Genomic DNA, 25915 nt, shown 5'->3' on the forward strand with positions numbered 1-25915 from the left:
GTGTTTATTTAAAAACAATTCAATGTAAATTAAATTGTCAATTTAAAAGAGTGTAAGTAGCCATTTGATTGCCTTTGTCTAACATTTCTATTTAGCCACAAAGAGTATAGCACTATGTAGATTTGTATGGCACATGGGGTGAATTTTAGTTTGCCCACAAATTTCTGGCTACACAAAGGAAATAGAAAGCATAAAAAAGACTGTTTAGTGTGTAGCCAGAAAGAGGTACAAAGGTATGAACGAAAGCCCACAACTGTACCCTGGTGTTTCCCTTACAGTCATATCGCCTAATAGAACTATAGTGTGTGGCCATATGCAGAAATGAACTATGAAGAGAAAGAAGGGATATTCCTACTTTAGTCAGTAGCTGCCATAACTAGATAAATTCTTCAAGCCCCCTACTTCAAGACATGTTCTATATTACTTGATGCCACATACTTTGGGTAAGAATTTTACCTTATGCATAAACATAAAACAAATGAGACCAATACTTTCAGACTTTGGGGACATTAGTTGCCACTTAATGCTTTTGTATTCAAGTTTGCCACCAGTTGCTTCCCACTTTTTGAAGATTGCCCTTTACAATGTAATGATATGACCATATTTGGGCAGATTTTGGCTACCCACTTGACTGTGTCACCATACTGTTGGCCCATTCATGGGACCAAACCAGTGGCCTCCCTGAAGGAAACTTTTGTTTCAACTCTTGGCTGATGGTCCTGTTTGGTCTCCACCATACATCCAATCATTAACCCGGGGGCTGACTATTTTGATCAGTCCTGCAAGTAGTTAAATGAGTATATCTTTCCTTGTATAGCCAGTTGTAAACTCGTCAAATAAAACTGTGTGCCCCAATTATGGATTGCTTGTGTAGATATACTAAGCAATTACTTTGGAACAGAGCATATCGCAGACACATGTGTATACTTGTTTTACTGAATAGGAAAAGCCATAAATAATAGTTAACTAGTTTTAAAAATCCATAAATGACCAACATAATGTTTCTTTAATTTGCATCCCCATTAAGTGAATGTTTAAAAAAAAATAATGAAGCCATTAAGCTAATGAATGAAATTAGGTTATATTCCTGCTTGCCATGACAGATGCATATTTCAAAGTGGCCTAGCAAGTGCACTGACCCAAGGAGAAGTGAGAGGAGTGTCTCTAAGAAATATCTGTTTAGATGGAGAGTTCAGAAAGTCACAAATACCTCCCTATCCCACACATGTGTTATTCCTTTCCTGGCACCCTTCCCACTGGAACACGCCTTGAAGTGCAGAATATTTTCCTTAATAGTCAGGTGTCCTGCTTCTGCCTGTAGAGCTTCGGAGGGTATTGTCCAAAAAGCAGGATGTTTCAGGGGTCCTATATCTAATATTGTACACATGCATGCTGTATGTGTGTGTGTGTGTGTGTGTGTGTGTGTGTGTGTATATATATATATATATATATATATATATATATATATATATATTCAACAGCTGTCGGGAGTGCTAGGAAAGTCAATGGCTCCTAGAAGTCTTATGGTGGCCCATTACTACAGTTTAACATTGAAGGTCGATTAATAACACAGGTGCTAAACCGTGGCAGTCTAGTTACCAATCAGTGAAAGTATAGATTTGATCTGATTTGTTGTTCTACGTAATTACACCTATGTGTGTGCTGTTATTGATAGATCAATGGTTTATAGTAATTAGGCCTCAGAGTGCTAATTTCATAAGCGCATATTTGGATAAAACTAAATAAAATTTTGCCCCACCACTTAATGTCAGGTAAAGCGGACCTGACCTGCCTGCCCGCTTCCTTCCTTCCTGAGCAATAGTCTTTTACTTTTACTAATTTTGTTTTAGAACTGTTTTAACTTTTGCATATTCAAAGGCTGCAGGCAACCAGATTAACCGTATGATTTTCTCCCTACAGTTTTCAGTGCCATTTTTGCTGTAGACTGTATGTCTAAAGCTAATTCCACAGAGAGGCACAGGCTTTCCTATCCACCTTAGCTCAAATGGTAAAATGTAACTTGCCGACAGCACTTTTCAACCTCATAAACAGAAAGGACATATTTATTCAATCTAACCACAAGGCAGAAAATGTGTAACTTCTGGTTGTGGTAACAGTTCATGACTTGTACTGTATTGTGTATTTAATGGGTACATTACCATAGTAGTTTAATGGCTGAATTTTTTACCTCACAAAGCCTGTTACTCTTGTCCTAGTTGGATCAGTGTGATTCACATTAGGGAAAGCTGACTTTGTGTTTTTCCTATGCAGCCTTGGACTCCTAATGTGGGACCGGGATGACTGCTCGTGAGGGTGTGGACTCCAGCCAGCAGCCATAGCAGCCAAGAGGAGAAATCTCTTTGTTTCCTGGCATCTCCATCATTGCCTCTTACAGTTGTTTTATTTTCCTCTGACTTTCCATTTTCCATAGAGCCCTCCCTTTCTGTGTTCTTGCCAGCAAGACAGCTACTAAACAGAGCTGTACTGATTTAACATCTTAAGTACCAAATCTTGGTCAGTGGTCTCCTAATGAGCCTCATTGTTTGATCCAGTCGTGCTTATATAGAATAATATTACTTTGAGACCAGGCCGTCTCATTGTAATGCGATTTTACACACAATTCAATGTGACTTTTTAAGGAGAACTGGATTTTTTAATTTTTTTTTAATGCCCAAGACATGGCGCCTTGGAAATACATCCATCTTGATAGGAAAGTAATGTTCTCATTCTAATTCTGATGCCAAAAAAACCCCAGTTGTCATCCCTCCTACCGACTTGGTAACTATATATGGTACTGGGCCCCACAGCAAATTTTATTTAGGGCTCCAAAATATTGGTAAGCTCATTCATTTTGCCAAGATCTATTGAAACTGCTCGTTAATTAGGGCCTTGTAACTGGCCTTGTACAGTTATGGGCCTCCTTACCAAAAGGGTCTGCTGCCTCTGTGGTTACACCCCTGGCTGCATTTTTGTACAGGGTAGTAGGTTTGACAAATATTGCATAATGTTTCAGCATGTAGTTGCTTGTATGGACAGCCCCACAGATAATGTGTCAAGTGTGACTTGGGCGCACAGGTGGGGTCAGATAGTGGTTGACTTTATCATGTTTTATTTAAAGCGATACTGCCATCTGAATACAAAGAACTTATTTTTGCTTAAAAACTATGTGAGATATCATATTTTCCAACGATACTCAGATGTCACATGACAAGGCGCTATTTTAGTAAAGCTAATTTTGCTTTATGGCACACATATACCCACGGTATCAGAGCCCCAAATACTTACATCACAATGAAATACCTTTTATGTGAATAGACCCTAAATATTAACTACACTGCTATTTGGAATGACTGACTTAAAAGGTAACTATACCCCTGAGCATTGCAGGTCTTTATATTAATACATTGAATAAAACAGCCCATATTTCAAACCCTGCTTCATCTAAATAAACCATTTTCATAAAAATCTACATTTCTTGTAGTATGTGCCTGCAGTAATTCTAAAAACAATAATACCATTTTATATACTAAGGGTCATCCCCTGGCTCATTCCATTTACTGTTCTCACACACAATCCAAGGACACCTATACATGCTAGGTTAGATTAACCAATGAATGGACAGAGCCTATTCCTGCTCCACTATCCACAGCAAATAACCCCTTTAATTTAATAAATTTAATAAAACTCTAAAGTTTTAAAATTTGACTAAACCCATTTCCATGAATGTCTTACATTTACTAAAAAGTCTGCACAAAATAAGTTGCAGAAAAGTTGTGAAAAATTCACATTTTTCAACGCACGAAAACGGCAACTTTTTAAAATTGTCACGCAAAAAAAAACCCAGTCAAAAATCCGAAACCTCTAAAGTTTAGAAGCAAAAGAAGAATCCTCCAGGGAAGGGACATGTGCTATTGACTTCTACATGATCTCGGCAAGTTTTTAGCTGGCGAATTCGGAGTCGGATTTTTATCCGTTTGGATGCATAGTAAAAGGCGTGACTTTTTTTTCTGCAACTTTTAGCACTAAAAAAATTCCAACGGTTTGTAAATGGCCCCCCTAGATATTAGAGAAGAAAAAATACCCCACATGGGAAAGGAAGGCTAGAACACAGCCAATTATTTGGCTGTATGTAATGTAGTGTTGTTTTTTTTCTTTGACATAATTTATATAATTCTGTCATAATTTCAAATTATAGGCTATTCCAGGGTCACTAGCAGCTCATCCTAAATCAATATTGATGAGCATCTGGAAAGTACTTCTGGAAATATTTCTGTGTAAAAGAAATACATTTCTATTGAGTGGCTTTACCCAGCACCCAGTTAATTAGGAGGCAGTTGCTTTACTTGCAACCTAAACTCTTCTATATATCAGGTATTCTTTTATGGCGAACCACAATAATCTTGGCTTTTATATAACACTCTCTGCCAAGGGCACCTTTAAGTGGTATAGGAATTCATTCCATATGTGCTTCTGTATCTTAACCGCTCAGAGACATGCTACAAAGTTTCCTTATTTCATTTTAAGGGTGCTGTAAAATTTCAAGCATATTAAAATGTTCAATAGTTCAGTATAAGAGAAACACAAAGCGGCATGTGTATCAGCAGTGAATGCCCTGTGGCACTTCATGCCCTCTCTGGGCCACATAGGCCAGAGCCTTTGGCAAACCTATATTTTACAGAAGCCCAGTAAGTAAAACATACTGTTAATAGGTTCTGCCAAAAATCAAGTATCTTTTTGTCTATTTTGTATTTAATAATAATTCTAGGTATTCATAGATATTGCCATGAATCTTACAGAGAAGAAAAGATTATAATGGGGCAGCTGCTAGGTATGTGCATTTTATTTATATAGCACTACTTATGTACGCAGCACTGTACAGCAGAACAAAACAGGGGGTTGTTACAATAATAAATACAATGTACAATTCCATTAAAGAGTTAAGTGTCAAAGAGATAAAAGGAAGTCGGTCCCTTCTCCGTAGAGCTTACAATCTGTGGGATTTGATACGCTGTCTTTTTGCTGTTCTGTCTTTGAAACTGTTGTTGTAACTAACCACCAACATATGTTATTTGTATAATGAGCTGCTCCCGATCTCACAGCCTAACAGGCTGCAGCTGGAGGAAGTTTGGGACTTGTTTATACAGAGGGCTTCTTTGTGGATTTCTAATTTGTTTTCAGCTTGTATGAAGAAAAAGTAGAGTGGTTTTACTTTAGGGATGTACCGAATCCAGGATTCTGTTTGGGATTCAGCCAAGGTTCGGACTTTTTCCGCAGGATTCGGATTTGTATGGATCCATGCCTCTGGCCGAACTGAATCTGAATCCTTAAAATCATGTGACTTTGTATGTGATTCTTTTTATCTCTTCCTTGTCTTAATTTGTGTGCAGGATTCAGATTAGTATTTGGCCAAATCTTTTGCAAAGGATTCGGGGTTCAGCTGGATCCTAAAATAGTGGATTTGGTGGATCCCCATTACTTTCATTTTAAATTACCCTGTTTTATGCAAGCAGTCACAAAAACTGTATATATTTCCTAATTAAAGGTCTAGGCAAAAAGTATGCTCAGCACAAGCCATATTCGTTAATCTAATGTTGAAAAAAGTGATACTGCCCCTTTAACAGAAGCATGTAAAATGTTAGGAACCTAATTCTGTGCATTAAACTGAACAGTAAATCAGTGGAGGAAAACAAGGCAATGTTCTTGACGTTAGCTAACCCTAGATAGATGGACTGGAAATCTCTAAAAAGAACATTTGATATATGATTTTGTTAATAGTCAAAGTAAAGCTGTTTGTTTCTGAATGCCTTTTCTTTCTGAAATCTGATTTCTATTTAAGCCAGACACAGCTGGAAGCAATAGTCCTGGAAATAGCACCTGCGGTATATCACGAAGTGCTGCTATAACCATGCATATATCTAGTGGGGATGGGTGGTGGTACCAAGAATTCCTCCTAGCAATTGGTCATTTATAAAGCATCTCTGGGACCACATGACTTATTTAGCCATCTGCTTTGCAGTAGTGTAGCCAGTAAGTCATATGGCAGTGCTTTCCTGTAACTCCTTACAGTCAATTGAAAATACTGGATCCACTATTCCTTTTTTATAGCATCTGTTTGCACTATGGTGATTTGCTGTATCAGTCTAATTGACTAGAGCTGCTGCCGAAATTCCATGGCAATGTTCATTTCCTATATACTTTTCATTATTCAGTTATTATGTAAGGCTGGAATATAACTCTTTTTCTGCTTCTGTGAAGCACAAAGTACAACCTTTTACACCATTAGTCATTTAAGGTCTTAAAGGATCAATACACCCTATATATAAAGATGCACATTGATCCTTATTTACATGCATATTAAACTTGTAATATGATGTTGAGAGTGCTATTCTGAGGCAATTTACAAATGGACTTTCATCATTAGCAGGTTTTAGAATTATTTAGCTTTTTATTCAGTAGCTCTCTGGTTGCTATAGTGCAATTTAATCTGGCAACCAGGCAACCATACTGGAATATAAATAGAGGATGGTCTAAATAGAAATATACTGTAATAAAATGTAACAATAACAATAAAAAAACTGTAGCCTCAGAGAGCAATGGTTTTTCTGCTGCTGCGGTCACAAAAAATTAATCTGGAGGATAACAACCCCTTTAAATGTCAATTTGTACGAATAGGAGACGCTATGTTAATGTGTATTTATTTAATCTAATCCAGCAATTCTAATGGAAAAGTGTGACTGTGACAAATGGTCATGAAAACGTATGTATTGCTTTACCAGGCTGTAATTGGTAAACTCAGCATATGTTTAACAGGGAAAGCCTAGAAAAACCTCCGTATACTGTCCTTTTAATGTAGGCATTCATGTGCAATGGGAGATTCAGTTGGTTGCTTGAATAATGAAAATGCATTATTTTTGCTTTCTTGAACAGAGCAATTTTAAACTGTATATAAATACAGAACTCAAGTTTCCTGCTGTTTCATATAGACGGCTATACATTTGCTATACAGATATGGAACCCGTTATCCAGAAAGTTGTACCAAACATTTGAAAACACAGATGTTTTTGTTTGGCACCATTGTTGAGTTCCACGGTACTTTTAGTTGGACCAACTGCTTTAAGTTTCCAGACACTGTGTGTGGCCTGTTTAAAGTTTGCATTGCTGTATGCATATTGAACCAGGTTGTAGCTAGGTGATTGTTTTATGCAGTAATGAGCCTAAACAAGAAACTGTTCTGAAAAGGGAGTATTTAACCTCATCAAATTTAAAAACATCATGCTTTTTTATTCTTTTCTTTTAATGTGAAAACATCTTGCTTAGGCAGAAGAGCGTAGGGTTACTGTGGGCCTTTAACATTCTTTTTGGGCAGGTTTGCATTTACACCAAGGTATGCTTTATATATCTTCCTACTGGGTGGGGGAAAAAAAAATATAATATATGAATTCCTGCTAAGATTGCAATGTTTCTTGGCTTGGAAGCATAAATCTGAGAGTGTTCATGCTCCTTTAAATAAACTGGTAATATGTTAGAAGAATCACTTGTATTTTCAGTAACCCATTTTGCATTAGTAAGGCATTTTAGTACATCATGATTCTTCCGCTTTACAAAGGCAATGGTAATTAACACATAATTGTTAACGGAGATAGCATGCATTAAGTTAATTAAGCTTAACTCCCATGCACAATAAAGCACATGTGTATTGTTTTGCCCCTGTGAATTATGCATTGAGTTAATGTAGTAAAATAAATGGAGTGGCTGCAGTTAGTGTTATGTTCTGAAGCGGCTTTTCAGGCAAGGGAAATTAGGGTGTGTATGTTCCCGTAGTGACTAAAATGGCCTACCATGAGTGAAGTCATACTGGCCAGTGATCTCACCATACCTACCTGGTTTTATTCTTAGTTGTGCTCGATAATACTACAGGTATAGAATCTGTTATGTAGGATGCTTTGGGCATTTAGTTTTTCATATAATCTATAATTCTGAAATTTGGGACACTATGCCTGGCTATGAAACAATAGAAATTCCATTTTAGTGTAAAGTCCCATAATGTACAAGTATATCTCAGCAAAGTATACGTGGGGACCAGGTGCACATGCCCGAGACCTACAGCAAGAGGAGGATCTTACCACAACCAAAACAGCAGGCACTCATGGATCCCATGAACAGGCTTGTGTAAAACAATTACAAACTTTATTATAGAGCCTGCCAGTTGGATCCATGAGTGCCTGGTGTTTTGGTTGTGGCACTATGAATGGGTACCCTAAAAACCTATAAACAATAGGATTTTGTTGTCACTGACCTGGATTTCATGTATTTTAGTTAACATCAAGTACAAGCTACTGCCTTATCACTACTGAGAAAAAGCAAGTTAATGGGAATGTTAGTGTCCATAGGAGCAGAGTGTTGCCGCATGTTTACCATAGATCAAAACCAGAAAATACAGGGTAGGCTATAACTTTTATTATTTTAGCAGATTATCAATTACAAGTTTTCGGGACTTCTTAGGTCTTAGGCATGGAGTACATAATCTTCACACATAACTGGAATTATTGCTTATTTAAGAAAATATCACTTTTATTCTTGTTATTCCAGAAGCAAGTTGCTTCTGATGAAGTGGTGTGAAGCCATAAAATGTGTCAAGCGTATGGTGTAACATTCAACCTATGTGTCTGGATGTATTACTGTTTTAATGGAAGGTATAAAAGTGATATTTTATAAAATAAACAATGTTTCCTGTCCTCTATGAAGATTATGTACTCATTGATTGAAATTGCCTGACCTGGACGTGTGGATCGCATGGTAGCATGGGACATGATTAATCTTGGTGTACTGGTCGGGTGAGTGCTCTCCATAATTTCATGTTAACCTCAGGCATGGACTATGCGTATAGCAGGGACCTCAGAAGTCCAGAAAGCTCACATTTTATAATCTACTAAATTAGCCCATAAAGGTTATCGCCTCTTTCCACAGTTGTACCAAATTAAGTGGCAAAAGAAGCCTGGATGCAACAAGTAACAGATTCACACTATTAATTCTTCCAGCAGAAAGCCAATGGGAATGGAGTTTAATACAATATAACCACATCACACTTATTAGACAGCCAGAAGTCATCCAGTAGGTAGGCAGCTCATTAAAACTGACAAGCGTGTTGGCCTCTCAAATGGCTTGCGTGGCTAACTGAAATAAAGTACTAAAAACCTTTTTGAATTCCAAGCAGCACCTTGAACGTACTATATTGCTTTTCTGATCCCAGAAAGTGGTTCTCTTTCAAACCAAAGGCACATTAGTCGGTTTCTTCAGGACAAAGGCCAGCAGTGATATAACTCTGTAAAACCTGCGTTCACATTGGGATTTCAGCAAAGCAAAACTGCCCGATTACATGATGTCATCTGGCAATTCTAAATGGGCTTAAATAAAAAGCCAAATGTTCTGGAACACGCTCAAGGATTTTAAGGGCACACGGCTTATACATCTGTGCTAGCCCTTTTCCATCAATGTTATAATATTGTTTTATTTACAGTTGGCACATAAGCAGAGTTTAGTGCAACAGTATAGTGAGTATTGTGTGACTATAAAGTGACTTTCTGTTTATTGGCACCGTCTTGTCATTATTCAGAATAATGTTCAGCTCTTCTTTCTGTCTTTGAAGTATGTCACTATAACTTAGGTAGTAGTAGGCATGCACAAATTCTGTTTTATTTGTCTTTGGACAAAAAAATGCTATTTGGCTGAATACAAGCACATTGCCAACATTTTGTTCAGGAACAACCACCACATTGAAAAGCCAATCCCTAATTGGTTGCTATGGGTTACTGCCCATGGGCAAATTTGCCCACTGTTAATAAATCAGCTCCAGTGTGTTTAACAAAAAAATAAATTAAAAACCATGGAGATCCACATTTACTTTTGCACATTGCACTTGCTTTTGTAAATGAGCCTTCATGAATATCTGCCATCACTGCAGGCATAACAGACCAAGATAAGAAAAGCAACCCATATAAGCTACTTGTTTTGTTGGAAATACTCGTGGGTATTGGTGCTTTGCAGCCAGGCCTCAATCATTGCTTTCTGCAAGTTCTGAGATTTCTTAAGAGATAACCTCTGTGTTCATGAGCTGAATCTAAGATTGAAGACCTAACAAACATTTAATGTTGTTATAGTCCCTTAGATCTCCTCGATCTGCAGGCTGGAAGGAGACGCTCGGTTTCCTGCAGATGGGAATATGTACATTTTTTTGGTTTCCTGCCCATCTGTCTCCACTCCTGAATTTGTTGAAAAATCTCCTTGATAAAATTGGAACTGTGGAAATTTAGAGGATAAACAGAGATGATATTTACTCCTCGTGATCATAAATGTTGAGCGCAACTTTGGATTTGGCTACTACATTTTACAATTTCCTCAAACGTATATTTATAAAATCTCTAGGTGTGTTGGTGCATTAGGAAGTAACAGTAATTTATTTTGTTTAGATGAGTATGCATAGTACTCTCTGTAGCTGGCTTAGAAATCAGCCTTCTACTTTGCCTTCACCTGGAACTCAGTCCGAGTGCAGGCACACACAGCGGATATTGGCTCTGAAATGCAAACTCTTGCGAGTCTTCTACGGTATCAGCTGTGTGGACCGACACAGTGGTTCTGGGTGCAGGCAAAGAAGAAGGGGTTGATGCCAGTGTTGGGGCTGATTCTATGTTTACATTTTTCTTCAAGCTGAGAATGAGCCATGTGGCATCAGCCTCAGGGCAAGTCCATAGGGGCATTTTTATGATGTAGTGTCCTAAATACACCCAAAACATAGCCCCATAGGCAATGATAGGATACACATCATTGTAATCCCACGAGGCATAAATGAAACGGCGTCCGCCAGAGTACACAAACTTTCAGCCAAAGCGCCAATACACAATGAAAACTCTCATCCCTAAAACAATGTGAAATCCACAAGGTAGAGGATACATTAGGCAAATGGGGGCAAAACTCTCACAAGGTGACATGTGGTGGCATATATAGTATATATATATATATATAACAAGAACAAACGGAGCACACCCTATTGAAATTCAAATGCCCAGGGTCCTAGCAAAAAAAATATAAAGCAAGATAATGAGCTGCACACACCAGGACTTGGCAAAAATATAATAAGTTTATTTAAGAAAAGAGATCCAACGTTTCGAGCACTAACTGTGCTCTTCCTCAGGGAAAAAACCTGAGGAAGAGCACAGTTAGTGCTCGAAACGTTGGATCTCTTTTCTTAAATAAACTTATTATATTTTTGCCAAGTCCTGGTGTGTGCAGCTCATTCTCTTGCTATATATATATATATATATATATATATATATATATATATATATATATATAATTACAGTAGATATATGTAATGGTGTCTTTGAGTGTGGATGTTCTGTGGGTACTTTTGGGAGATGGTATTTTTGAGCGTCCGTGCATGAATTGCATCTTGGGAGTGTAAATATGCCTGACTGAAAAATGCATGCAAACAGCGCTGTGCACTTCTCTGTGTGAGTTTGTGCCACTGGCCGTGTTTTTAAAAATGTACGGTTAAAACGCCCTGTGTGCCCTTTCCCTTTAGGTGGCTTAATGGGGGGGAATGTATATTCTGCATCAGACTTACATAATAGTGGATAAAACCATAGGGGGAAAAGTGACATAAGTGCTATTGCCACTGCAAAATTAAACCAGTCTCAGATTCAAAGGAGGCATATTTTAGTTTTGCTTGATAAAGTGGTTATTCTCTATCTAAAGGTTTCTGGATCCCTTACATTTGAAATTTTGCATGTCTAGGGTAAAAGTGTTCTGCCAAAACTTCAATTACTTTTTGTATGTTATTGCAGTTATCAAACATTTGCTAATCAAAAATCCCCTATGTATGCCTTTGGGCAGTGCATAGACTTTAGATGGCGGGGAACTTTTAAGATAAACTGAAGCAATGGAAATTTTAAACTGTTGGCAAACACTTTGCAGAATATAGGAACCTCACTGGCTGGAGCACATGATAACAAGCAAAGACCAAATGCAGCTTTCCCATGCACTATTCATTCCTCTGCCAGTGGGGGGAAAAGTTTCAAAGACCATGGCTTTTTCTGCCTAAATCATGGTTATCTGAGTGTTCAATAGCCTCAAGTTATGTGTTACAAGGAGCCTATTTAATACACATACCATGGTTAGGGACAACCCTTTTCTGTCACAAATATTATTAAAAAATAATTGTATGTTCCTGTATTGTGACTGTAATTTCTCTTTCTCCAAACAGGTATACATCATAAAGGTGACATGGTCTAATGGAACAACGGAGGTTATCTACAGGAGGTACAGCAAATTCTTTGACCTGCAGGTAGGAGGTTAACCTGGAGAAAAATGTTTTTTCTGTATCCAAATGTGATGGGTGTGGGTCTGCAGCTTTGGATTTTTCCTTGGACCTGTGAGATTAAAGGGAAACTGTAGCAACTAGTACCTAGTCCAGCTTACAGTTTTACTCTAATTCTCTAACTCCCTTACTCTGTATTAATCGGGTCCTGTGAGCTAACTGACATGATCTGATGTTCTTGCTCACATCAGGGAAAAATGCCTTTCCCAAGGTGAGTTATTCAGAGCACTGGGTCCATTTCTGTTTGGTGGTAGGACTGAATTATTAGTGAAGCAGAGAGTGTGTTGGAGGGAAATTACTCCTTCCCTCTTGCTGTCAGTACAGAGCTAAAACCTCTTGGAAAACAAAAGAAGCGCTATGAATAGAATACTCCGCCTGCAAATCCAGGGGGGCTGCTGGCATTACAGTTTAGGGATAGTTCTGCTAGCTGCTAAGTCTTATTATATACAAGGGAAAAATCTGCTAATAACACAGGTGAAGTTTTGCCTATTCCAAATGATGTCTCAAGATATCCCAGATACCTAAGTTTCTTAGCTGGATTCTTATGGGTTCAGTTGCTTCAGATGGTTGCAAATCTTTTGTAATGCTTACCTTAAAGTCCAAAATATTTGAGCTATTTAATAAAATAACCCTTGGCAATCCAGTAAGAAAACCTATCTGGGATATTCTGAGAAATCATGTGGGATAGTTTTTAATCTGTATTGTAAAGAAAGTAAATTGCCAAAGTGCTTTGTAGCCTCCAGCCTTGTGCCTTTAAATGGTAATGGGACTTCCTGTAATTCAAATAGCTCTGAATTATGGGAAGATCTTCTCCGATAGATTCCATTTTAATGAAATCATTTAAAACTTTAAAATATATTTCCTTTTTCTCTGTAATAAGAAAACAGTACCTTACTCATTACTGGAGGCAAAACAATCCTGTTGGTTTTATTGTTGTATTGTTTACATTTATTTTAGCAAACTTGCCGTATGGTGATCTAAATAACAGAAAAAAACTCTCAGATAATAGATCCTATACAGGTTATGGGACATGTTATTCAAAATGCTGGGGACCTGAGGTTTTCCAGATATGGGGTCATTTTGTAATTTGGATCTCCATAATTCAAGTGGCAGATTTGTCAAAATGTGAGTTTAAAGCTAAATAGATAAAAACCCACCCATGTTCTCTTCATTCTTATGGGATTTTTAGAAGCGTATTTATCAAATGATGAACTCTAAGTTTCACCCTATGCTTCTAAAAATCCCCCAAGAATGAATAGAATGTAGGTGGGCTTTTATGTATTAAGCTTTAAACTCACATTTTTATAAATTTGCCTCTAAGGGGGGAGTATAATAAAATTTGGTAACGGAAAAATTATTTGCAATGTGAAAATGTATGCCTCTGTGTGAACACATTTGCCTTTGCACTAATTTTATGTGGGCTTTGCGAACACGGAATCTGTTTGACAACCTCTTCCAACAGTGGAGCAAAGTTGGCGAATTTTATTGTTTGCGGCAGTGCGCAGTGTACGTAATAAAACTTCTTAATGAAAAAGTTGTTACGTTTGCTCCAAAATATTACGCCACCATCAAGCATGCCTTAAAAAGTTGCAATGCGCAATTAAAATTCACAATGCAATAACAGTCTAATGAACAATATTATATTGCGAAATGCAAACTTTTATTCTTTGATCGTGAGCATTTTTTTCCACATTCCCCCATAAGAGCGCATGTAAGATAGAGTTAAAATACAACAGAGGGTGGACACCCAAGCTGGCAGAGATAAACAGTCAGACAGATAGATTAGCGCAGCATTAAAGAATAATAAATGCTGAGTATTATTCTCTGTGTGCTTGGATACACTACACTGTCACACTTGCCAGGGAATAGACAGCCAAGAGTGGAGAACTACTTTACTTTATGGAAAGTACTGCAGATAATATCAGTGTGAGGAGACAAGGGGATAGCTGTATTCATAACTGTTTCTGATGAATGTGCTCTGCAATTATAGAGGACTGAAGTACTGCACACTTTGTAGATGGGAAGAAGGGAGGAGTACTTCTTTAGTCTCTCCTAATGAGATAAATATCAAATAGCAAGGGAAATTGGCATGTTATTGTATTCATTATTATTATGAAGGCCAGACTGGCGTGCCGAGTGTAAGGAAAGAGTATGCAGTGCTGAAGCAGTATTTGTATAGTGACTAAATACTCCAAGTTCACCCCCTCGGAAAGCTGGTCATACCCATGGATGGTGGAATTGTATCAGTTCTTTGTGTTGCCCGGGAGTTAAATGATTAATGGGAGCAGATGCGTTTTTTACAATCTTCAGTGTAAATATTAAGTTCAGTTTAAACGTAATTGCCACTATACCATCACATTTTCTGCATAATTGTTCTTAGAACTGGGAAATAGCTATTCAGTCATAGATTTATGGTATCTCATTGGCAAGATAACCTAGAATCCTGATTAAGATACTCTGGCCTGTACAGATATAGGACCCATTATCCAGAATGACTGGGACCATGGGTATTCAGGGGTCTTTCCTTAATTTAGATCTTCATACCTTAAGTCGACTCAAAAAAAATATCACTAAAACATTAATTAAACCCAATAGGATTGTTTTGCCTTTAATAAGGATTAATTATATCTTAGTTGGGATCAAATACAAGGACTGTTTTATTTTTGCAGAGAAAAATTAAATCAATTTTAAAAATCTAAATAAAATGCGGTCTATGGGAGACAGGCTTTCCGTAATTCAGAGCTTTCTGAATAACGAGTTTCCGGATAGTGGATCCCATACCTGTACTATATTCATATATTGTAAGTTAATGCATATCTTAAACCTGCAAAGACTAAAATCTTAAAAAAAGCAATGGCAAGTAGTAAGATTGATGTGAACTTCTTCTAAACGATACTGCGTGCTGCATTGTGTTGAGTCGCTTACTTGGCCCAGCAATCTTATCTTTCCATAGCAGCCTTGTAATAATTCAGGCCATTTGCAACAAAATAGCTACGTTTTCCTTCATTTAACCACCATGGCCGTAGATAGAGTTATGTCAGCACACTGCAAGGTGAAAGCGTTCTTTGGGCTCTGCAAATGGATTCTGTAAGGTTTATAGTATGCTGTTATCGCCATATGATGTGACTAAATAGCTGTTCTTTGCTATTGACATCCTGAAAATAGGTCTTTTTCACAAAAAAGAACATTTTTTGAGTCTCCTAGAAATTGCTTTTTAGTTACAAAAAATGATAGCAGTGCTTTTTTCCCCCCCACATGACACGCTTCCCATTTGTAAATGACTAACTAATCACTCACTGCCCATATCTCTTGGCAGGGAATTCCATAATCATGCACTAAAGCATTAGGTTCTCCAACATAAAATGAAAAGTGCAGTTTAACTGCTACATCTGATGGCATTTACAGTGGTGTGAAAAACTATTTGCCCCCCTCCTGATTTCTTATTCTTTTGCATGTTTGTCACACAAAATGTTTCTGATCATCAAACACATTTAACTATTAGTCAAAGATAACACAAGTAAACACAAAATGCAGTTTTTAAATGAGGGTTTTTATTATTTAGGGAGAAAAAAAATCCAAACCTACATGGCCCTGTGTGAAAAAGTAATTGCCCCCTGAACCTAATAACTGGTTGGGCCACCCTTAGCAGCAATAACTGCAATCAAGCGTTTGCGATAACTTGCAACGAGTCTTTTACAGCGCTCTGGAGGAATTTTGGCCCACTCATCTTTGCAGAATTGTTGTAATTCAGCTTTATTTGAGGGTTTTCTAGCATGAACCGCCTTTTTAAGGTCATGCCACAACATCTCAATAGGATTCAGGTCAGGACTTTGACTAGGCCACTCCAAAGTCTTCATTTTGTTTTTCTTCAGACATTCAGAGGTGGATTTGCTGGTGTGTTTTGGGTCATTGTCCTGCTGCAGCACCCAAGATCGCTTCAGCTTGGGTTGACGAACAGATGGCCGGACATTCTCCTTCAGGATTTTTTGGTAGACAGTAGAATTCATGGTTCCATCTATCACAGCAAGCCTTCCAGGTCCTGAAGCAGCAAAACCACCCCAGACCATCACACTACCACCACCATATTTTACTGTTGGTATGATGTTCTTTTTCTGAAATGCTGTGTTACTTTTACGCCAGATGTAACGGGACACGCACCTTCCAAAAAGTTCAACTTTTGTCTCGTCGGTCCACAAGGTATTTTCCCAAAAGTCTTGGCAATCATTGAGATGTTTTTTAGCAAAAGACGAGCCTTAATGTTCTTTTTGCTTAAAAGTGATTTGCGCCTTGGAAATCTGCCATGCAGGCCGTTTTTTCCCAGTCTCTTTCTTATGGTGGAGTCGTGAACACTGACCTTAATTGAGGCAAGTGAGGCCTGCAGTTCTTTAGATGTTGTCCTGGGGTCTTTTGTGGCCTCTTGGATGAGTTGTCTCTGCGCTCTTGGGGTAATTTTGGTCGGTCGGCCACTCCTGGGAAGGTTCACCACTGTTCCATGTTTTTGCCATCTGTGGATAATGGCTCTCACTGTGGTTCGCTGGAGTCCCAAAGCTTTAGAAATGGCTTTATAACCTTTACCAGACTGATAGATCTCAATTACTTTTGTTCTCATTTGTTCCTGAATTTCTTTGGATCTTGGCATGATGTCTAGCTTTTGAGGTGCTTTTGGGCTACTTCTCTGTGTCAGGTAGCTCCTATTTAAGTGATTTCTTGATTGAAACAGGTGTGGCAGTAATCAGGCCTGGGGGTGACTACAGAAATTGATATTGAAATTGAAAATTGAAATTGATAAACCACAGTTAAGTTATTTTTTAACAAGGGGGGCAATCACTTTTTCACACAGGGCCATGTAGATTTGGAGTTTTTTTTCTCCCTTAATAACGTAAACCTTCATTTAAAAACTGCATTTTGTGTTCAATTATGTTATCTTTGACTAATAGTTAACGGTTTTTGATGAGCAGAAACATTTAAGTGTGACAAACATGCAAAAGAATAAGAAATCAAGAAGGGGGCAAATAGTTTTTCACACCACTGTAGGTGCCTCATTTTTTACTTTATGCCCTGTGCACTCCTGGCTGGCAACAAATTGGACCAAACCATTGCAGTAATGACTCCCTTCATATGCTTATGATAGAACCTTATTTCTTCCTGTCTGCAAATCATATCTTTTATTGTTCACTGGATTTAATACAGTTTTTATGGCAGTTTTTTCAAAACTCAACACAGGAGTAAGCTAGAAATGCTACACTTTTCCTCATGTAATAAAAGCCACAAAGTTTGCAGTAACCCATAGCAACCAATAAGATGTTTGCTTGGTTTTGGTGACCAGTAAATGCTACCTTCTGACTGGTTGCTTTGGTTACTTCTTCTGGACAAACTCAGTGCCTTTTTATCACATTACTCCATTAGTTTTCCCAGGAGAAGTAAACCATAGAAACCAATAAGATGTTTGGTTTTAAACAAGTGACTGGTAAATGCTACCTGCTGGTTGGTTGCTGTTGGTTGCTGCTCCTGAGCAAACTTGGTGCCTTTTACTACATAACCCCCTTTATGTTTTGCAATTCCATACTAATCATGGGTCGCTGCTTCTATTTTGATTATTTCTGTAGCTCCTTAGCACTGCCACTGGCTCTGACCTATAAAGATCCAACATGGGGAGCTGCTGTGGACAATTTTGAAGGCATTGATCAATATAGAACATCACTATATGACTTTATAGTACAATAAGTTCACTTCCTGAAATACAGCATTTCTTGTAATATTCTTTATAGGCTTTAGATCTCCTAACCATATCCTAGATTCAATGCATCCCTATTAATTTTATTCAATGTATCATATTTTCAGAAAAGCACATATTTTGTTACTGCTGGGAAATTGTATCTCAGCAGTGTTATTAATGCCATAGACCTCTCGGAGTCAATACACCCTTTCCCTGCCTATAGCTGCTTTGCATTCATTTACATGGGAAATGCACCTCATATTGCAGAAAAAGAAAATCATTTTTAAAAATCTTAACTATTTGATTAAAATGGAGTAAATGGGAGACAGACAGTCAAACAGGAGCCTACCTGTAATTTGGTGCTTTCTGGTTTCCAGATAATGGATCCCATATTTTCATAGCCTCTAATCTTTCATGTAAAAAGTTTTATTCTATACCTTGTTATACCTTGCAGCTCATTTTATTACCAGCTGCACAGTGAAGCCATTCTATGTTGCTTAGTGCCACCTGTTAGTTCTGCTGTTTGGGTTAGTACATTGATGCATTGATGCCTTTAACCCTATATTTTGGTACTACTATCCCTTGTAGCAAAAGTAATGAAATGTCCTGAGTTGTTTGACTGTGTTAGTGAGTATGTACACCATACTGTTAACACCAACAAACTCAGTTTATTGGTTTTAAAATGTTTTCATCATTGCAGAGTAGTATATTTATAAAGGTCCTGAGATGTATTTGTAATAGTGATGAGCGACAATGTCCTGTTTCACTGTGGCAAAAAATCGTGAAACTGCAAAAAAATTGGCAAACGCGGCTATCATGCGACTGGGAGTGAAGGGAGCTAAATTTTTGACACAACTGCAACTTCTTTCTCTGCTTGTTTTGCGAAAAAAATCCGTCAATCGTGAAATGCAGAATTTCACTGTGAATCCATGCCTGCCCTCATCATGTAATTATAGCACACTCTCAAGCTATAGGAGGTAGAACAATAATTGTTCAGTTGCGTAGGCGAGAGCTGAGAAAGAGAAAACCAAACAACAGTGATACAGCATTAATATATGCAATTTTGTGAGAATTATAAAGAGAAAGGCAAAACAGTCCAAACTGGTAGTTATATTACTTTCAGCTCCCTTCCTTTCACCCCTCTGGCAGTTACTACACCTTCTTCTGAAAAGTGAGCTAGCTACACACAGGGCCCTGTGCCATTGTTAGGGGTTAGTTGCAGGGTTCGCTATGGGAGTATAATGAAGGCACAGACTTGTTGTTGTTTTTTAAGGGGCCATTCACCTTCAGATTAACTTTAAAGTGAAACTGACACTAAAAAACTACTCTTCAAAATATCAATGTACATAAAAGTTACCTAAAGGTCATGTTGATTATTCTTTTTTGCTGATAGGGCTGCTTTTGTAAGTAATTGTTACTTAAAATATTGCCAACCTGTCCCTTTTCAGCCTGACAGTTACAGCTTCTAATGCTAACAGCCTTCTGCTGCACAAATATGGCAGCCCCCTCATAGAGGAACATGGGGGATCAGATAGGTAATATAAAACCATTGGGCAAATACATTTATGGCAAAATTAAAAAGATCATGCAAAGACAATGTTATGACAGTTGTAAAAAGAGTTTAATTTCTGGTGTCTTTGTTACAGAATGGCTTGGCACAGGCACTTGAAAATACATTTTAAAACCATTACTGGTGTGAATTATTGGGCCAATGGATGAAAACCCATATAATAAGTTCATATATAGTTTTGTATGAACTGACCTTTACCCACAAGTTTGTATCCAAATAGGAACCTAAAAACTTGCTTTGGGAGAGACTGACATACAGCTATATTGGAAAGTAGTGTTTAAGCTTTATAGGGCATAATCTAGGCTTCCCAACCATTCAAATGCAGACCCCCAAAGTCATATTAGGAATTCGGACACTGGCAATTTATTTCTGTTGCCATTGTCAATTCACCAGTGAGGTTTTACCACTACAGAAACTAATGTACAAAGCCCCGACCTGTAGTAAATTCAGGGCTTGGTGTCTCCTGACAAATCTTCAGTGCAAGATAACATCTCCATTTTGTGTAAACAATGGGGCCGTGTGGGTAGACTGTGGTGTATAGCTCCTTTCCCCCATACACCATACTGTTTCTCTTATTTGTGGTATGTTTTTGTTCCCTTTTTACCGTCGAATGAACGCAATCATCAAAGCTCTAAGCAAAGCTTTAAACTAATAGAGAACATTGAGAATTTTAATCAAAACTCTTAGCGTTCCCAGGTGTATCCTGAGCAGCCTAAACCAACACAGGGTCTCTTATAGATGTAGTTAGAAACTAAATGCATAGAAGGTACAATTACAAAAAGTGTGTGATCTGCACTGGTTCTTTTGGTTCACATAATCCTACTGCCTTTAAAATGAGGACAAGCTGTGTTTTTAAACATTAAATGAGTAGAACCCACAGCTGTGATCCATTTTCCCACACAAGGATACCACATCTCCTTTCCTAGAAAAGAGCAGGACCTGATTCATCGGCCACTTATGCCAAATAGAGGAACTGACACCACTGGCCAGCTTTACAATGCTATCAATGTTCGCTGTAGTTTGAGAAAAATAGTCCCTCTACCTAGCTGCTACTTTAACCAGTGATACCAGTGTAGCAAAAATGCATTTGTTCCTATTAAATTTGATGTGGTTATGCTGAATAGATTTCATTGCACCATGTTACTACTGTTAATTTTATTAAAGAAAAACTATATATATGAAATAAAGCATTTATTTTGGGGGTATAGTTTTCTTTAATAAAGTATATCCTATTAAGATGTTCCTTAAAATGTGACCTTAGCGTCATGATAATCTTACTGCACATTTTCCTTGAGACCCCGTGGCGGATGACAACCCTGCGGTTGTGGGACAGCATCCTACTTGGCACAGGCTGCTTGTCTCAGCTTGCTGTGTCGCCTACTGTTCCAGACAACATCTAAATACAAGTGTAGAAGAGACAATCAGTGTATTATTATTATTGACCACTGAAACACTCAGGGCTTTCACAGTTTATACTAGAGCAGCGAGAGTTTCCGGTAGCTGCTCATGTTGAAGGCGCTATCCAGCATTTTGTTTTTATAGACATGATTTTAATTAGATGTAAAGTTGAATGCCTATATGCAGAAACAGAGCCTCTAGCTTTTATACTTTTTTGGGATGAATTAGTACAGCATTTGTTCTAGGTCAACCCTATATCAGATATCTTGTAGTGTTTTTTGTAGTCATCCCACCTGAGTTACAGGAATTTAAGAACAGCATATGAACTGTTGAAAAGAAAAAGTAATTATAACCACCTTCCCAATACAGACTACACAGTTTCAATGATTTTAAAGACATTTGTAGATATAATTGCTGTTGAAAGCAGTATCTGTCTGTACCGTGCTTTTTCTACACTGCTGGTTCTGACTATTGAAACAACGTAGCAAAAGCCAGCTGTTTAACAGACCTATGAAAAAACCATGCAGCCCCGGACTGGCAATCTGTGGATTCTGGCAAATGCCACAGGGGCTGCTATAAGATGCCATAGACAGTCACTATTTATTGGGCTTATGGGGGATGTTTGGGCATCTGTGTAATTGAAATGCCAGGGCCTGTTTTGAATTCCTGTCCAGGCCTGGTTGGAAGAGACCTGACTGTTATATTGTACCAGTGGTCAAAACCACCCGTTTAGAGAATTGCAAGGGACAGACATAGAGTTTCAACAGCAATTGCATCTACAAACAGTTTTAAAATGTGCAATTATAGGTTATTGGAGAGCTGTTTTTCTGTTATTAGGCAAAATTATATTTTTGGTTTATCAAAAAGCTTTTTTATTGACTGGTGTTTTAGTTTGGGATCCTAATTACTGTTATGGTTTCCACTAGGAGGCTGGACAGTCTAAAAGCAGGTCTTGTTCATGACTGATAGTGCCTAATGCAGAGATTATTTTTTTGGCATGCATCTATGAATTAGTGTCTCCTCATGTTTTCACTCCATAGAGTCATGGTAACATAGGCTTGTGTGCTATCATTGCACTTGTTTTTACTCCTTTGTATGTCATTATTTTGCATACAAAGTTGTTCATTTGGCATGAATAGGTAGCTACTTAGGCATGCTGAAAAGCAAAAGTGACCACATTGGTTGTGATTCTTTAATTTTGAAGATGCTGTGAAGTGACTTCTCTCATTGGTGAGTGTAGGACTCATGAAACACTTCTCTTGCAGTCTGATCATTCTTGATAAATATCAGTCATTTTGGCCAATTTCACCAAACTGCTCCAAATCTGTTAATTTTGTAGCCAATGTTGCTCTTTTTTTTATCAAAAATAAAATCTGGCACAGACAACAGTTCACACCAGTGTAGAAACCTAGGAATCATTTGCCTTGGACAGTTGGTATCCATGCTGTTATGTACAGATTCAGAGCTAGAGAGGTTTAAGGGAGCATTTTTACTAAATAAAGCCTGCATTTGGGCGTTGAACTGAATGGTGGGTAGAACAGTAATACTTCTTTGTGTGTGTCTCAAACCTTGCCCCAAGTTTCAGAAGAATGAAGCCACTGCCTGTTGATAGCAAGGAAGAAGAACCTTTACTCTTAAGTTTCATTCTAAAACCAGCGCATCTTCATGGAGTTTGTATATTATCCTGTGTATGTGTGGCTTTCCTCCAGGTACTATAGTTATTTCCCACACTCCCCACCATACAGCTAGAGGAAACGGGTGATGCTGAAGGCATTGGATGACTGTAATAAGCAATATTGTTCTGTCTCAGCATCGGTTCTACCTGCCACAAGCCCTGTGTAGGCCCAGCCTGTGAGGATGAGTGCAGCAGGTTGAATGATCACCTTGACAGATAGCTTACTCAATGAATAAAGACTCCAGAGGTGTTTTCCAATGCTTCTTTATGCTTCAAGGTAGCAAGGGCATAAACATAGAGACTTTTTCATAGATACATTTCTAATGAAGTTACACAGCTTACACACACTGCAACCTCTTCATAACACACTGAACCAAAGGGGAAGTTACAGCAAGAAACAGCAGGGGTGAATGGATGATACCAAATATCATTATAACAATAACATGTAATAACAAATGCTAGGCAGTAAAAGCTGCGTGGCAGCACAACTATTTTTTGTAAAGAGGTACTTCCACACTACCCAATCTGCAAAAGGCATAGATCCGTCTACTGCAGTTTAAATATTGAAAGCAAAAGCCCGATAGGCTGTGATGGGTTATACCTATGGTGCAAGTTTACACATCAGCTGTAAGATCAGATACTTGCCATTTAAAAAGTTACAAAATAAAAAATTCTTCTTACTCCATTTAAAGAACTGAAAGTTCATCTGACATGCAGCCAGTCCCACATGGTAGTGGTAAAGGAACATCAGGCAGAATGCTGTGCTCAGCCTTTTGCAGAATACGAAGCAGCTGCCAATGGACGCGTCTGCTCCAAGAGCAACAATGCAAGACCCAGATCTAACCGCACCGCTTCAGTTGCACAAGAGAGTGCGTGCATCACAGTTTCAAAGAGACAGTTGCGAAGGAGTAACATCTGTTTGTTAAATGAGAATGCTGGGATTATGAACTATAGACACACAAACTCAGCAGGAACCTTTCTACTGTCTGTAACCTCGGTGGTGCGAGAGAAATATCTTCTCCATTGTTTTACTGCACCTTAAGTCCTGCTAAACAACTTAGTCTTCCCGTGTGTATACACAAAATTGCCTTCATCGGCAAATCTCATTCTTTATTTATGTCTGCAGCTTTTTTACATTTAAAGCTCTATTCCCATCAGTGGTGCTAATGAATCAAAATGATTAGTCCTAGGGAAGATGTTTGGAATTTCAGTGGAGCGAGGCGGATCTGGCATGTGCTGCAAAGATGGCCACTAAAGGTGTTTAAAAATGCCTTCTGGCTTTATATTCTATAATCATTATGAGTCTGACATTTTGCAGCCTTTCAGGAACAAATCATCTCTTTTACACATGGTTCAGCAATTAACAGTGTCTCGTTAAAATCTGCAATCATACTAGGGGTCACTATGTCCAGTTGGGGAAATAGCTGCTTAAGTAGGTTTTAAATTCCACCAGTTGCCTCTTTATTATTACTGTTATTATTAACACATATTTAAGTAGGCTTTAAAAGGAATACTGTGTCCCTGAACAATGTATGTCTCTATAAGAATATACTGTATAAAGCAGCTCATTTTTTAATAAAAATATACAATTTTTTAAAATTTTTAATATTTAACAACTTCTTTTATGATTAGATGCAAATTTTGGACAAGTTTCCAGTTGAAGGCGGTCAGAAGGATCCAAAACAGCGAATTATCCCTTTCTTGCCAGGTATGTGATCTGTCTGTACAATACATGCATTGGTTCCTATTTCTATTCCATGTTATTAGAATTGCATTATTTTGTTCATCTTGCTTTTGGAACAGGCAGACCGTATTTAATTAATATAATTTTGTATTACTGTAGCAGGAATTATGCATGTAAGTTCTTACAAGTCACTGATGAGTTCTCTGAGCATTTGAATGAGTGCTTTTATAATGGTCATTGAAGCCCTTGGTGACTTCCTTGTATTTTACAAAGAGGGGTACCTTATTTCTTATAATACACAAGTTTTGGTAAGTCATGTAATGCACATTATCAGTTATAGAAGGATATCAGTAGCAGTGGGGGAGCAGTGGGTGTGGCTGCACCAAGACCGACCCCCATTATGGCCCACCAGAATCACCACACACACTACAAGGAGGTCTGAAGGTAAGAGCAAGTGTGTGACACATATTCCAGCTGGGGGGCCAGGTGCAGTTTTTGCACTAGGTCCCTTGGTCCCCTAGTTACACCACTGAAGGATATACTGTATTATTTGCATGTTATTCATGGCTTTTGTTATTATTATTATTTGGTATATGAACAGGCTCTGTCTAGTGTTGCCACCTTTCCTAATAATAATACTGGCCAGGACAGGCCTGGATTTCTAGCAAGACCACAAAGGCCAGGCTTAGGGCGGCACAAATTTAGGGGCCGCATGGTGCCCAGCTGCACCTAAACTTTGCTCACATGCAGGGCACTGGGGACAGGACATGCAGAAAACTTTGGCTCCCTAGTGCTCCGTATGTGAGCTAAATGGATGCGTATGAGCACGGTCCTGGGATAAGGGTGCAGCTATTTATGGCGGTAATTAGAAATCCGGCGTTGGGCCAGAAGGTAAGGAAGGGAGGGCAGATCAACTAGGGACAAGGTTAGGACGTGAAATGAGTGGGTTTGTGACACGCAGTGATATGAAGGGACCATGCTTATGGTAAAGAATATTTGTTGAGTTGAGTATGGGGGCCATGCTTATGGTAAAGAATATTTGTTGAGTTGAGTATGGGGGAAAGCCAGATAGGATAGGGCCGGCCTATTTATGGGTTCTAGTTCTTTACCTATTTACTCTCTTTACTGGCTGTTCTGTGATGTAATGTATCTCTATCTATAATTCAAATACACATATGGACACTGTGACTGTGTAGGGTTTCAGGGTTACATTTTATTTCCTTTTTTGCCATGGTGTCGCAGGCATTTGTTTTAGCACAAATTTTTCACTTGCACAACTTATTTAGTGGGTTTAGTGGTATTTAGGAAGGTTATCTGGACAGAACTAAAATGTCTACTTGCAATAAATTGGATTTACAAATTTTACCTTTTCATAAAGTCCCTTGAGTACACTTTATGTATCTCAACTAATGCCACAACATGCTGATCCACTCTGTTCAGTGGCACGCTGTCAGACTGGCAGCACACACAAACAAAGTGGATTTTGGCACAAAATCATT

General features: G+C 38.2%; 1 protein-coding gene across 1 annotated transcript in view; it reads left to right on the top strand.

The window, feature by feature from the left end:
* sh3pxd2b (SH3 and PX domains 2B) overlaps nucleotides 1-25915 on the top strand; it is a 95169-nt gene that overhangs the window by 11301 nt on the left and 57953 nt on the right. The window contains 2 exon segments of the mRNA NM_001016567.2: nucleotides 12260-12340; nucleotides 24365-24440. Coding sequence (NP_001016567.2) covers nucleotides 12260-12340; nucleotides 24365-24440 — 157 coding nt within the window.

The sequence above is a fragment of the Xenopus tropicalis genome, chromosome 3, assembly GCF_000004195.4.
Source record: "Xenopus tropicalis strain Nigerian chromosome 3, UCB_Xtro_10.0, whole genome shotgun sequence".
Taxonomy (NCBI): Eukaryota; Metazoa; Chordata; class Amphibia; order Anura; family Pipidae; genus Xenopus; species Xenopus tropicalis.